Below are 14,576 nucleotides of genomic sequence, written 5' to 3'. Positions count from 1 at the left end.
CCCTTAAATATAGTCCTCTCTCAAAACCCAAGTTGGTGTTTAACGAAAGTCGGTTTAACCAGCGAAGATCTGATTCACCAGAGCCTGACCGAAAGCCTCTGCCCCCAGATTCAGCTGGCGGAAATGACGTCGGAGAAGCACAAAGCTCACCAGCACCTGAAGGCGTCCGCGGACCAGCAGCAGCGCACGCTGGGCGCCTACCAGCAGAGGGTGGCGGCCCTGCAGGAGGAGTGCCGCGCAGCCAGGGTGCGTCCTCCCCAGGGCGGGCGGCTCCCACCCGGCTTGGCCCCATCAACCCCAACCCCAGCCCATCCCTGACTCTCACTTGCATAACTTCTTTTTGCTGAAGGGAAAGACATGGGTACATACTCTTTCCATTTTAACCTTGTTTTACAGTTTCTGTGTGGAAGAAAGGTATTTTTTTCTTTTTTTTAGTTTTTTCATTAGGAAGGTTACAGTTCTCTCTGAGGGCTAAGTGATTATAAAATCATATTCTGTTAGAACAGCCACTTTCTTTCTTCAACGTACAGAACAGACCCCTGCAGTGGTTTTGTTACAGGTGCAGCTCTAAGCCACCTTGGCAAAGGGGCCTTGGAAGGTCACAGGTCACTTCAAGAAAGTCCAAGACCTAGAATTTAACTTTTCCCACTCTGTTTTGAAAAGTGAAGTTCAAGTAGCTTAATTTCTTTGAATTAATTTTTCTTATATTTATCATAAGTGAAAATTGTTCTGAAGTTCCAAAGGCAAATAGTGCTATTATAAAATTTATGGGCAGTAAATTAATCTACATGGGATGAAAACAGGTAGAAATGTACCTCTTGTCAGACAAAATTATGTTATTCAAAGGCTAAAAAGGTGTAAGGCCAACAGAAGTACACTTTTTAGGGAAAGATAACTGGGGGCTAAAAAGTATCAGCCATTTTGCTTATTTTTAAAGAAAGGTTTTCATCTTAATTCATTAGTCTCTGAGAGAAAATAGGAGGATGACACAACCTAGAAAATGCAGTAAATTTCTCTCTCTCCGAACTGTTACAGGCAGAACAAGCTGCTGTCACCTCTGAATTTGAGAGCTACAAAGTCCGAGTTCACAACGTTCTAAAACAACAGAAAACTAAGTCTGTGTCTCAGACGGAGACCAACGGAGCCAAACAAGAAAGGTAGAGTCTGAGCTACAGGGAACCCCCCACGGGGGTGGGAGATCCTGCTCTGATCGCTTTTGACCGTGGAGGTTTACATGTAGTCACCAGTGAGGACAGAGCTGGCTTCACCGCACTGTTCACGCGGAGAGACGTGTGTAGGAGCCGTGGAGCCAGGCGGCGTCCGGACACCCGGGCCACACAGTCCAACCCTGTCCGTCAGTTCCGGTCACAGTGTAAGGACAGACGTCACCGTTACGTCAGGACCAGTTTTTCCACTTTCGAAAATATAATAGGAGAATAAAAATGCTTCCTTGATGTACTTATTCACCATTAGTTAGGCTAAGCATAAGTTGATTAAAAACATTTTACTTATTTCAAAAAGTTTTAAGTTAAGAACTAAATTTCCATCTAGAATTAAATTTTTCTTCTTAAATTTATGACAATCTCAATTACATACTGTTTCAATAGTATATTAATGCTCCTTAAAAACTAGCATACAGGTCACTTATGTGAGTTATTCAAAAATACACTAGGAATGAGAGATAGGTAGGGCATTCTACAGCATGTATGTTTTGTTTTTGTACATAGAGACCTGCTGTTCAGAGCAATTTTATATCTGGCTCTTACTGTTCTCAGTGGGACTAAATACCCTGCAGTATTTGTGTGTTTATGCTTGTGTTACTTTTTAAGTATTTAATAAACAAAGGGAACTGTAGGCTAAAAAATGATGGGATATTTTTTTCTTTCGATAGCTCATCTTAAAGCCAAAGTTGAATATTGACACACTTACTATAAAAATATCACCACTTACAAGAGTCGATTTTGATCATGACAGAATTTTGTGTTAAAATTATTTTAATGTAAATGTTTTAAGTTCCTTCTTCTTTCTTATATATTCGTTTTTTTAAAAAGAAATTAATAGTGTATTATACCACTTGTGACAGAGTTATAGGTTTTAGCTGTTTTTCTCCAAAGACTTTCTTTCACTGTAACTTGGTGTAACATGCTGTTCCCAGAATGGTTACCTTAGAACTGCACTTCTTTTTTTTTTTTCAACTAATGACATAGTCCTGTAATATAAAATAGGCTATTTTGATGCCATTTAATGGTCTACTCCATTTGAATGTGAAATTTGTAAATTCAGAGACTTTTGTAAACATGTAGTGTCTGCGATCTGAAGTCTGATTATAGCGTCTTTTATTTCACATTTAATCCTATTCTCTGAATATTTGTGATTATTATATTTCCTTTAGAATCATCCATAATTGCAGAGTATGACATTGAAAGGTTATATGATTAAAGTAAAATTTATTTGAAATCACAAAATCAGTTTTACATCTTTCAAAAAATTTTTTTAACTATTTCTGTTTCAGAGATCATCTGGAAATGCTGATTGACCAACTAAAGATCAAATTACAAGACACCCAAAATAACTTACAGATCAACGTCTCTGAACTGCAGACCTTGCAGTCTGAACACGACGCCCTACTAGAAAGACACAACAGGATGCTGCAGGAGACCGTGTCCAAGGAGACCGGGCTCCGAGAGAAGTAAGGCTGGTGGCGCCAGCAGGCCTGCGGGTGCTGGGCAACAGCATGTGTTTGCTGGAGCTCCCGGTGTGGTGCTCCTGGGGAGGATGCAGGCTGATAGCTGGAAATAGGTGTTTCCACGGGCTTGGTGACTTGCTGCTTCTACCTTAGAGCTCCCCCTTTTGATTGTTTCTCTACTTAGCTTTTCTAAGAGTAATTTTATCTGCTCACCCAGTGTTCTGTCTCCCGTGGCCTTCATGGCCAGATGCTTCTTTCCAGCCAGGTGTCAGAGGACAAGCACTTTTCTTTCTCTCTAGAGGAAAACATTCCGAAAGCTGCTGACTGAGCTCCCTGTGCAGCTGCATCCTTGGCCTGTCACATTGCCACACTTGTGTTAATCAGTGCTCCCAGGAGTCGCTGGGGTGTCGGCAGAATAGACGGATTATTGTGAACAAGAAGCTTTGAGCTCCTGGGATACAGCAGTTGGGTTCACGGAGCATCTTCTGTCCGGGGTGTGGGGATGCTCTGCAGAGCTCAGGTGTGCTCGTCTTAAGAGTTGAAAGCACTTGGTTTGCTTGGCTTTTGACCTTTCCACAGTGTGACTTATCTGTGTTAATCATGTAACTCACAGTTCCAGGAAGACCCACCAGTCTTCTGACTACCTGGCACCAGGTTTTCCATAAGATTAGCTTACACAGGGATGGTCACTTGCTATTCACATCAGAAGTTTCCAGCACTTATTCTTTTTTTTTTTTTTTAGTTTCTGCTTTATAACAAAGTGAATCAGTCATACATATACATCTGTTCCCACATCCCCTCCCTCATGCATCTCCCTCCCTCCCACCCTCCCCACCCCACCCCTCCAGGCGGTCACAAAGCACTGAGCTGATCTCCCTGCAGCACTTATTCTTTACTCTAGAAGGCTGGTTGTGACTATGGTGCTAACACGACTGAAGTGCAGTTATTTCATGCTCCACATGTAGCCCTGTGCTCTGATAAACTATGAAGGAGGCTCCTCATCTGAACACCCGGTGTACTTCCTCAGCCCAGGCCCCTCGTCAGAACTGGGTGATGGCCGGGATGGTTCTGAGCTCAAGATCAAGGCTGTAATCCAGGCACAGAGTCTATTAAGAAGCACAGCACGTGTGGGGGGAGCACACGGAGAAGCAGTTTATTTACAACAGAAGCAAAGCAGAGCTACACACCCCGAGAAGCGTTTGGGTGTCCTTGCTGATGAGGAGTGTGCTAAAGGGGCGATTTAAATTGCTCATTTAGGGGCCATCTTCCAGGTCTGTCTTGTCCTCTGGCCAAGCATCTTGCTTCATTTCCCACACCTGATCTGACCCAGGGCCCTGCCCAATATGCGTGTGCATCTTTTAGCCAAGATGGATTTCAGTGTGAGGGTCTCTGGGAGATGGACAGCGCGTATTATGGGATAGTGCCCCCTGCCTTTTTGACCCTCCCGAGAAACTCTTCTGCACGTGCAGTCGGGGAGGTCTCCTTCACCTTAAGAATGGTAGATGCGGTTGTCGTATCTTTTTACCCCAGCAGCTTAGTTTCTCTCTGCTCTGCCATTAACCTTTTTGTTGAAGTGTCAGAGGGACACAAGCTCCAGTTTGCTCGGACCAGGGGCCCGTCTGTGTCCTGCCTCAGTTCCCCAGGTGCACGTGGGGTCCACGTCTCAGGGCAAGGCAATGTCTGGGGTGGAAGCTCACACGGCGCGGCCCTCTCCGCAGGCTGTGCGCCGTGCAGTCGGAGAACTCCGCGATGAAGTCTGAGCATGCACAGACCGTGAGTCAGCTCTCGGCCCAGCACGAGGCCCTGCGTGGCAGCTTCCGAGACCAGGTGCTGCAGCTGCAGGAGGAGCACCGGCGGACGGTGGAGACGCTGCAGCAGCAGCTGAGCAGGCTGCAGGCCCAGCTCTTCCAGCTCCGGAGCGAACCGTCCACAAGAAGTATGTATGTATGCTCGGGACACTGCCTTCCCTGTCCTGCCCTGTGTGTCTCCGCTTCCCATAGTCCTGAGGAAGCAGGTGACTTACGGGGTGACCACCAGCATCAGTGCTGTGGTCAATGAATATTGGATCCGCTTACTGAGAGGAGACTTGGACATTGAACCCTCCTGTAGTACTTACAGCAGCCTCTGCACCCCTCAGGATACCGACCTTCACGTAATTGGGTTTTCCTCCGACTCGGGACGCTCTGTCGGTCTCAAGACCTGTGTCCAAATTCCAGTGTCCACTGCATTCGTTTAGGGTTCTTCACTGCTAGTCTTCAAATACCTCTGTCCTTTAATCAGAAATTCTAGAAAGAGCTGAACTTGTAGGATCATTTGGCCAAACACAGCTTCTTCCCTTTCAAGTTTCTAATTAGTGGAGTTGGAGTTTAACCACACACACGACTTCTGTTCTGCTTCCTGGAAGAGATGGGAACCCGTCAGCCAAGTTGAGGCCACACTTCATTATTAACTATCAGCTTTATACTTGATACCGATTCCTTGTCACCAGGGCTTTGGCAGCTGTGGTCACTCCTCAGGATTGAAACCTATGCCAGGAGTCATCAGAGGAAAGTAACCAGCCAGGGAGACCCTGGAATCAAGAATTAGCAGTAGCATAAGCAGTTAGCAGACTTTCAGGAAGGTGCTTCAGCAAAGGCAGCCAAAGGGCTAATGTTTGAAAAGGGGGGCGGGGGAGGGAACTTCATGGAAAGGAGAATAAAGGAAACTTGAAGTGAAAAGATCTGGTCAGAATTCTGGTCCCTAACGCACCTCTGAGATCTTGGGCGAAGCCATTTAATTTCTCTGACCTCGCGGTTTCTTGGGATTAATAAAGTAACGTGCTCGGAAGCATCTTATCAATCTCCCAGTTTCGTCAGTGCTGCTTATCAGCAAGCAGGGGAGCCCGGCCTGGACTCTGTGATGAGTCAGCCTGCCCTGGGTTCGGGGCTCTTCTTTGCTGGACGCCACGAAAGGAGCGGGCAGTGGCAGGAACCAGCAGGGCCGGAGTGTGAGGCCAGTGGTCAGCAAGAGCCTCCTCGGAGCTGGTCTCAGCAGCAGGGTGGTGTCCCGGAGTTTGCAGTGCCATGAACACCCCGTCCTCAGAATCTGGTGGAAGGGGGTTTGCCCTTGTTTAGCAGCTGGCCAGACCTCTGCACTGTGTCATCTAGTGGTTTATCTTAACTCTGGTAGCAAGTACCACTTTTGCTGACTTGACTTAAATGGTTAAAAGTTCAATAACTAAATTGTTAGGGCTGTTTCAGAAGTTCTTTCTTTCTACACCATTTGCCTGCCTTCTGGTTTTTCAGATTCCCTACCATATCATTTGCCATCCCTAGAATCATTTTAACTTTACTGTGTATCCCTGTTGATGCTGAATCCATAATTTTGGACAAACTCTTACTCTTTTAAAAAAAAAAACGTAACAGGCCCAGCTTCTTCCCAGCAACCTTTGAGGAGCCTTCGAGAAAGGAGAAGCACAGACCTCCCGCTTCTGGATGTGCCGGCCACGACCCGGGAGGAGGGGGAGGGGATGGAGACCACGGACACCGAGTCCGTATCTTCCGCCGGCATCCACCCGCGGTCCTTAGAGCAGCTGCTCCGTTCTCCCGAAGCCAGACTCGGTACACTTCCTGCTTCATTGTGATTTTAGTTAATTCTGCTGTCCTATCCAGCTAATATTACTCTGATTTATAAATGCTTTTTTGAGCTACTCTAATAAAATTTTTTTTCAGTATTCCACCCTTTTTCAAATGGAAAACTTTCCTGCAGAATGAAACCAAAAAAAAAAAAAATTTTTTTTTTAAACAAAATAAAAATTTCCGTCCAAAGCTTGAGCCAGAAATAGGTGGTTGGAAGTTCTGTAGTGGTGTCAGAAATAGGATAAATTTCTCTCACCCTTCTAAGAAACTGACAGTTTCCGTTCCTCTTGATGAAGTGGTCACGCTAAACTTGCCTTATTAACTGTAGTAAAGTTTTGGACTATTTTCTTCTTACCTATAATGCACATTAATGTTCCTAGTTCAGATGACTCTCTTCGTCATCTCGGAGTCTCCAGGATCTGGAGCGAGGACCAGTTGTGTCCTCGGTCCTAGACTGTGATTGGTCCTTGTCCTCCAGGAAGAGTTAGTCCTGATATGCTGTGGCCACAGCTCCACAATCAGACTTGGCTTTGCCATTTTTACCAAAATTACTTGTTGACTTTGAGCCCCTTCCCTCATGTATTAGATTTGAGCAATAATACCACTCCTTCCCTGGTAGAAAATCCTTGTGAGAGACCATGATTTAAGTGATCGGTAACTGCTGGTACTTCCTCCTTTATAAGTAAAGAAACACCAGCTCTCAAGTCATTAACAGATGTAGGAGGATGAAATCAGTAAGTTGGTGCCTACACACTGGCCTGACAGCTTCCAGAACGAGCTCGTCGAGCCTGTGTCCAGGCAGACGGCCCACTCCACAGCAGAGTCCATCTTACCTGTGTCACATGCAGCCTTTTAACTGGGCCATGGGGGATGGAGAGCAGAGCGAAGTGTCAATACTTGGGTATTTTCTTATTTAGAATCTTTGCCTGTGACCCCTCATTTTGGAAATAATTGTTGGGGCAATTCCTTGCAGAGCCTCCTTCCTGGCACGCTGAATTCACCAAAGAAGAATTGGTTCAAAAGCTCAGTTCCACCACAAAAAGTGCCGACCACTTAAACGGGCTGCTTCGGGAAACAGAAGCCACCAACGCCATCCTCATGGAGCAGATTAAGGTGAGGGCGGGACGCCACCTCCAGGAAGCCTCCACACATAACACACACTCATGTGTCCATCACACCTTGATCCCTTACAATGTTACGTTTCTGAAATGGAGAAATATTCTTGGCTTTTATATCTTTTATATAAAGACTATTTTAATTCCTACTTTTTCTAAGACGCCAGAATAGATTTAGAGATTAGACAGCCATTCACAAGTCCTTGTTCCACGTTTGCTTGAGTAAAACCTGAAAGGATGTGTGTCCCTAAATTCCAGACATGGACCATAGAGCACTTCCAATTAGTGGCAAAGTGGCATGGGAGAGGGGCTTCCCTGGTGGCGCAGTGGTTGAGAGTCCGCCTGCCGATGCAGGGAGCGCGGGTTCGTGCCCCGGTCCGGGGGGATCCCACGTGCTGCGGAGCGGCTGGGCCCGTGAGCCGTGGCCGCTGGGCCTGCACGTCTGGAGCCTGTGCTCTGCAGCGGGAGAGGCCACAGCAGTGAGAGGCCCACGTACCGCAAAAAAAAAAAAAAAAAAAAGTGGCATGGCAGGTTTTCCTGTTTAAAGTCGACTCCATTGAGGATTACGCAGCTATCTGCACCTGAACTCTCTGTAATACAGTCATGTTGTTTGTTGACCACTTCTCACAAGCCAGGCCCTGCACTTTACATTATGTATCATATTTAATCCTCATCATCTCTGGCTGAGAACAAGTTGATCAGGGTGGAGAAAGTTCAAACTTGTGTCTGTCTGAAAAGTGCCTGCTTCTGCCCTGGACCTGCTTCTCCAAATAGATGGTCCTATCTCAGTGTAGGGCCAGAGGCTGTCCTTGTCAAATTTTGTTTTATTGGGTTTTTTTTTTTGCAGTAGGCGGGCCTATCACTGTTGTGGCCTCTCCCCTTGCGGAGCACAGGCTCCGGACGCACAGGCTCAGCGGCCATGGCTCATGGGCCCAACCGCTCCACGGCATGTGGGATCCTCCCAGACCGGGGCACGAACCTGTGTCCCCTGCATCGGCAGGCGGACTCTCAACCACTGCGCCACCAGGGAAGCCCCTCAAATTTTGTTTTTAATGCTGAGTTAATTCGGTTATTTGCAGTAAATTGTATATATCATGACATCCCACCTCTAACTATTTTAGTATGCGTCTCTATAAAATATATAAAATAACATTTTCCCACATTGTCAAAGCTTTATCACAGCTAAAAAAATCACTGAGTAACCCAGAACCTGAGTGACTATTCAGATGTTATGCTTCCAGAGACTGACATTGTCCCATGATTTCTTAGACCTTAGTGTCACTTTTTTAAATGACCCTATGTTTGAGGACAGAGTTGGCCAACTTTCATGGACTAACCTGAAACGATAAGTTGTAACCATGTATTTTTATTTGTTTCAACCCAGAAATCTTCCTCAAATATTCACCATCCTGCATCTTTTTCACATCGTCTTGTGCCCTCTTTTCTGTTAGTTTCTGATTGATATTCATTGTGAATTGTCTGTCTGTCCTGGACTCAACTTTTGTTTGGTCAAGTGCTGTTTGTCTTGTAGCGGCTCTGGCTGTGGACACCCTGCCTGCCTGCTGGGCGGGGGCGGGAGTGGGGATGGCGGTGGGTGTGGCCCACAGTCTGTCATCCCGGAGCCCTGAGCCCTGGCCCCCTTCTGCCGAGTGCGGAGGGGGCGCCGACCCGCGTTATTCCCCCACCCCGGTCCCCGGTCTCGGCCCCGCTTCCCACTGTGCGCGGTGCTGCCTCTGCGGCCGGGCCCCTTGGCTCCGTCTCCCACGGCGCCTGCTTCCCGACTTCTAGGAGCCTCTTGATGTTTCTCATCTACTCTTTTCTGCCGGCCTGGTTGCTCCTTTGTTGCCATTTTGGGGGCATTTCGGGGAAGAGAAAGAAGACCGCGTGCCTCCAGTCTGCTGTGTTAACCCGTCTGCACTCCTTTCTCTGACACCAGCTTCTGAAGAGTGAAATAAGGCGGCTGGAGAGGAACCAGGCACGAGAGCAGTCGGCCGCCAACCTGGAATACCTGAAGAACGTGCTGCTGCAGTTCATCCTCCTGAAGCCGGGAAGCGAGCGGGCGCGGCTGCTGCCCGTCGTGGACACGATGCTGCAGCTCAGCCCCGAGGAGAAGGCCAGGCTGGCCGCCGCCGCCCAAGGTGCGCGTGCCTGGGACGCAGACCAGAGCTTTGAAACTTTGTCCATTGGACGCGCTCTGCCGTGTGTGTCCCCATGAGTAGGGTTGAAAAGCTGGCTCTTTAACGTTTTAGGGCAGCTATGGTGTGTTTGCGTCATTTTCACACAGCAGGCAACAGTGCAGTGTCCAGTTTGATCTTCCAGTTCTTTGAAATTGGATTTGTGATCCTAGAGTTGAATCCTGCCCACGAACACAGTTCCCTTTTGTGTCGTACTTTTTATCGTGTGGTCGATGTCCTCACCCTACCCACCCCCCGGGAGCCGTTCCCCACAGGGTCGTGGGAGAGAAGTGTCCCCAGTGGGGCTGCCGAGGCCCAGGACCGTGCGTGGAGAGTACATTCCTACCTGCATCTCAGACCTTCCGCTAGAAAGCTCTCCTTACACACGAAGTGCATTGCGGAGAATTTCCAGCGGGGCGAATTCGTTGCTGAGAAGGCCGTCGTGGGCCTAACTGTTTACTCCTTCGAAGGCAATGAGGCAGCGTGTCTCCTTTCTCTGGTTGCTATTAAGAGTCTTCTCTGGGGCAGTTTCACTTTTATGTGAACAGGGGAGAACTTCCAGCCTCTGTGTGAGGAAAGACAACAGAAAGCGCCACCCTGGTCCCTACATGAGCAGCGTGCAGGGGGCACTGTTGGGCGGGGCAGGCTGGTGCTCTGCCGGCCGTGCGTGTGTTAACACGCCTGCTCCCTGCGTGTCAGGTCCCAGCAGGTTCACAGGCTGCGTGTGTCTTTCCTGCTTGACGTATGACGTGTGATAAGTCAGCTTTGCTCCCGAAGGAAGTGAGTCACACAGCATTTTTCTGTGCAGAATCAGGATCTCAGCCCCCTGACAAGACGGAGCCTTGCTTCTGTACATGTGTGCTCCCAGCTGGCCACAGCTCCCAGGGCTGTATGTTGTTGCTCAATATGCATTCGGGGATTGTCTGAGACAGACAGGAAATGCTATAAGTGTAAGGACAGACAGGTTTGTAGCATGAAAATGTGGTGTGTGAAGATTAACGCTTTTGTTTTGCTCCCCACAGGTGAGGAGGAAAATGCTTCCCGTTCCTCCGGCTGGGCGTCCTATCTGCACAGCTGGTCTGGACTTCGATAGACCGATGGGAAAAGCATTATTTATTAACCAAATAGAATCCATTCGGCAAAAAAGGTTCACATATATGTCTGTCGTTCTTTTGTCCAGAAGCGTGTGTACATAAGTCACGTCTCCGTGTGTGTGTCCGTACGTGTGTCTGATGGGTTTAAAAGGCTCGGCCCGCGGTGAACTCCAGCAGGTGGAGTGTGGGAGGGGCCGCGGCCCAGGGACCCTGCCCCTCCCGCTGCCGCCAGACCCAGGGGCCACGAGGCCACCCCACTCCCTCCTCCGGACCCTCAGGCCACCTGTCGGGGCCGCACTGTGAATTCTGAAGTTAAACTAGATTTCGGTCCTGTACCAGCTGGGATTCAGGCTTTTAAAATAATGTTTGAAGACCATTTATCGCAAGGTCAGACTTGCAGATAGATTGTTATTAGTGACAAATGATGAGAGAAAATTTGTGAGTTAGAGTGTGAAGGAAAACGCTTTATCAGTAACGCTGACGTCTTTATTACGGGAATGTAAAGTGAATGTGCTGCCGTTTGTTACGAGACTAAGTTAAAATGTGATTCATTTCGTTATTTCCTTTCAAATGAGCTGTTCTTTTTTCTCTGAAGTGTATTACCTCAAAACCTGTTCTGGGGTCAGATCATAAGCCCTTGGTCGCCACGTTCCCGTGGGGGTTGGTGGGGGCCCGGGGCCCTGCCCAGGCTCCTGCTGTGCTTCAGCTGCTTCCACGCCAGGAGTCTGGCGGGACCCGGGCCGCCTCCACAGATGACCGTTCACCGGGGCGCCGGCTTGCGGCTCCGCGTGCTCCCGGCCCCAGCGGACAGGTTGCTGCGTGCTGCATGGGGCCCTGGGAGGTCGCACAGCCCCGAGAGAAGCTCTAGGTGCGGGTCACCTGCCTGGGCGCCTCTGAATATTCCATGGAGCCCATCAAACACGTGTCCTTAAATCATAAACGTGAGAATGCTAGTTGCAGTATTTCTTTGTGGAAAAATCGCCTCACAGTAGCTCTGGGGAGCTCTCTTAGCTTCCAGTTCATACGCCGATCTTCAGTCTCAGCTGGTGAACTGACTTTGTACTTTGGTGACTGGGAACTTTGGTTTCCAATTTAATTTAACTGAAATTTGCTGCTGACATGTTGAGTTTGTTCTTTAAACAAAAATCTCAATGTCTGTCTTTCCTCCTGTTTTAGAAGAACAGACCTACTAGTGAATGTATTAATGAAATGCATCTATTTCAGAGCTGGCTTTAAAAGTTTAAGTTTAGTTTTTTCCTTTCTAAGCTGTGAATATGAGTATGCCAGCAGTATGCACTATAACTGTCACAGTATTTAAATAAATTTCACTGTCTCTGCAAGTCCAGGCCTCTTTGAAGTCTATAAAAACTTGTTTTGAAATATATTCTCTGCCTATGGACATCATAACAAAAATGCCTTTTAGCAAGATAAAAAATATATTACTTTGATTACAAAAGGGGTATCCTTCCCTGGTTTCAGCAATGAGAGGAAATGTAATGATTATTTTAATATTTCTATTAAACGTGTTGCATTGTTACGCCTGCTCATCTTCAATTAACCGAGGTCTCCTGGGCATTTTGAGATGCTTTATGAAATGAACCTTGGGTTCCTTCTCTGCTGTCTTTACCAGTTGGGACCTCGGACCCTGGGTGCTTGGAGGAATGCAGGTCGCCCTTTGGGTCCGTGGTGCCTGCCGCATCTGACACCCAGCTGAAACTCAGGCCACCTTGGCCTTTCCGTGGGCACCTCTCAAGTTCCGGCCTCTGTGGTGTGAGGGTTTCTTGTACAGCGAACTCTGCTTATGCTGCAGTCAGCGTAATTGGAGAATTACATTCCTTTAGGCAGAAGTGGACTACTCACTAGCAGTGCCGTGTCCTTTACCCCCATCAGCCAATGATGAATCTAATAGTTCCCATGAAGATACAGCAACGTTGCTGTTTGGTAAACAGAGCACACAAACGCTCATGTTTGATTAAATAGGAACGTGGTGGTGGCACTTGGTGCAAGACTGTTGTGGTTTGTTTTTTTTTTTTTTTTTTTTTGCAGTACGTGGGCCTCTCACTGTTGTGGCCTCTCCCGTTGCAGAGCACAGGCTCCGGACGCACAGGCCCAGCGGCCATGGCTCACGGGCCCACCCACTCTGTGGCATGTGGGATCTTCCCGGACCAGGGCACGAACCCGTGTCCCCTGCATTGGCAGGCGGACTCTCCACCACTGCGCCACCAGGGAAGCCCGACTGTTATGTTTTGATTTGGTGTCTGAAAATCAACTGTGGCTTCGGCATAAGCCCAGGAGGACAACCTATTACAACTTTGCGGTGTCTTTGGGCTGATTTTCACCCATGAGTGTTAAAAAGCATCTGGTTGTTTATGTATTTGGTTATATGGAGAAGGGAAATGTTGTTCACCTGCATTCAAAATGTGATTACGTGGGAAAAGAATCAAGTTCTGACATTCAAGTTGTTACCGTTTAAAAAAACAGAAAGGCTCCTGTGAGTTGAATGCTGAATATGGTGAGGAAACGTGATTTCAGGTTCAGTAATGCAGGTGACCACCTGGTTTCCTTGGAGGATGGGCCCACTCCCACCCACCTCTCCAGAGTCTGCCCTCACCCCTGCTCTCAGAGGACAGTCACTGCCCCTTCCCCACACACACCATACATACAGATGCAGGGAGGCCCAGCCATAGTCACCTGGACCAGGTGCAGGGCCCTACCCGAGCCAGACCACCTAGATTCTCTCAGGGTGAGGACTTGGGACCGAGAGTCAAGTCAGCATGTCTGTGCGCCCGGAATCGAGACATGTAAACGCAGGGGCTCCGGATGCCCAGAAGGAGTGGGGAAAGCCCAGCGCAAAGAAGGCCAAGCTGATGCTCAGGGATCACGGAAACCTGGGGCAAGAGTTCCAGGGCCTTCAACTAGCAATATGGAATGAGCTCGTGATATTAAAGTTCAAACAGAAAAAAAAAAAATTGAACAAAAAGAAGCAGACATTCTAATCTAGGAAGCTCAGAATTTAATGGTCTCTGGTCTCTGAAAATAAAAGAAATAGAAAATTTCAAAGAAATATTGCAAGAAAGCTTTGCGCAACTAAAAGAGAAGTTCAAAATAAAGGGCCGATCAAAGATCCAGTAGAGACAGTCCTGACTTCCGACAGGTCGACTTAAGATTTTTTGACTTGTTGATGGTGCGAAAGTGATACCTATTCAGTAGAAACCGTACTTGGAATTTTGAATTTGGCTCTTTTCCCCCAGGCTGGCAGTACGTGGTCCGGCCCCCGCCGTGCTGCTGGGCAGTGGAGCCATGACTCCGAGTCACCCCGCGACCAGAGGGTGAACAGCCGGTACACTGACAACCATTCTGCTTTCACCTTCAGTAGAGAATTCAACAAGTTACATGAGACAGTAAACACTCTGTTATAAAACAGGCTTCGTGTTAGATGATTTTGCCCAACTGCAGGCTATCGTAAGTGTTCTGAGCACGTTTAAGGCGGGCTGGGCGACAACACTTATGGGGTCAGGTGTACTAAATGCATTTTCCACTTTCAGTGGGTTTAGTGGAACATAGCCCCATGGTAAGTGGAGGAAGATGACTGAAACAGGAATATCAATGTAAATTTTAGGAGAAAACGAGGCTCCTAAAAGGTTTCCAAAGAGAAAAAAAACAAGTCACATACGCAGGACACAGGAGGGAAAGGGGAGCCGCATCAGACCTCTCGACAGCAGCACTGCACACCTCAAGGCACTGGAGAAATTCCTTCAGAATTCTGAGGAAACATGATTTCCAGCCTGGAATTCTGTAAACACAAGCTCTCAGTTAAATGGAAAGAGAAAGACATTTTCAGATCCTTAAGCACTGAAAAAAAAAAAAAAAATTACTTCCCATGTCCTTTC

General features: G+C 47.7%; 1 protein-coding gene across 1 annotated transcript in view; it reads left to right on the top strand.

Annotated features, from left to right (window-relative positions):
* GCC2 (GRIP and coiled-coil domain containing 2) overlaps nt 1–12,661 on the top strand; it is a 36,921-nt gene extending 24,260 nt beyond the window's left edge. The window contains exons 16-23 of the mRNA XM_060117083.1: nt 109–246; nt 1,036–1,157; nt 2,513–2,689; nt 4,405–4,622; nt 6,091–6,285; nt 7,277–7,416; nt 9,355–9,556; nt 10,615–12,661. Of these exons, the coding sequence (XP_059973066.1) occupies nt 109–246; nt 1,036–1,157; nt 2,513–2,689; nt 4,405–4,622; nt 6,091–6,285; nt 7,277–7,416; nt 9,355–9,556; nt 10,615–10,685 (1,263 nt within the window). The 3' untranslated portion in view covers nt 10,686–12,661. The remainder of the gene's footprint in view (nt 1–108; nt 247–1,035; nt 1,158–2,512; nt 2,690–4,404; nt 4,623–6,090; nt 6,286–7,276; nt 7,417–9,354; nt 9,557–10,614) is intronic.
* Nucleotides 12,662–14,576: the final 1,915 nt, after the last annotated feature.

This window comes from Mesoplodon densirostris, chromosome 14, assembly GCF_025265405.1.
Source record: "Mesoplodon densirostris isolate mMesDen1 chromosome 14, mMesDen1 primary haplotype, whole genome shotgun sequence".
Classification (NCBI taxonomy): domain Eukaryota; kingdom Metazoa; phylum Chordata; class Mammalia; order Artiodactyla; family Ziphiidae; genus Mesoplodon; species Mesoplodon densirostris.
The sequence above is the reverse complement of the archived record's forward strand: the minus strand, read 5'-3'. Positions and strand labels throughout refer to the sequence as shown.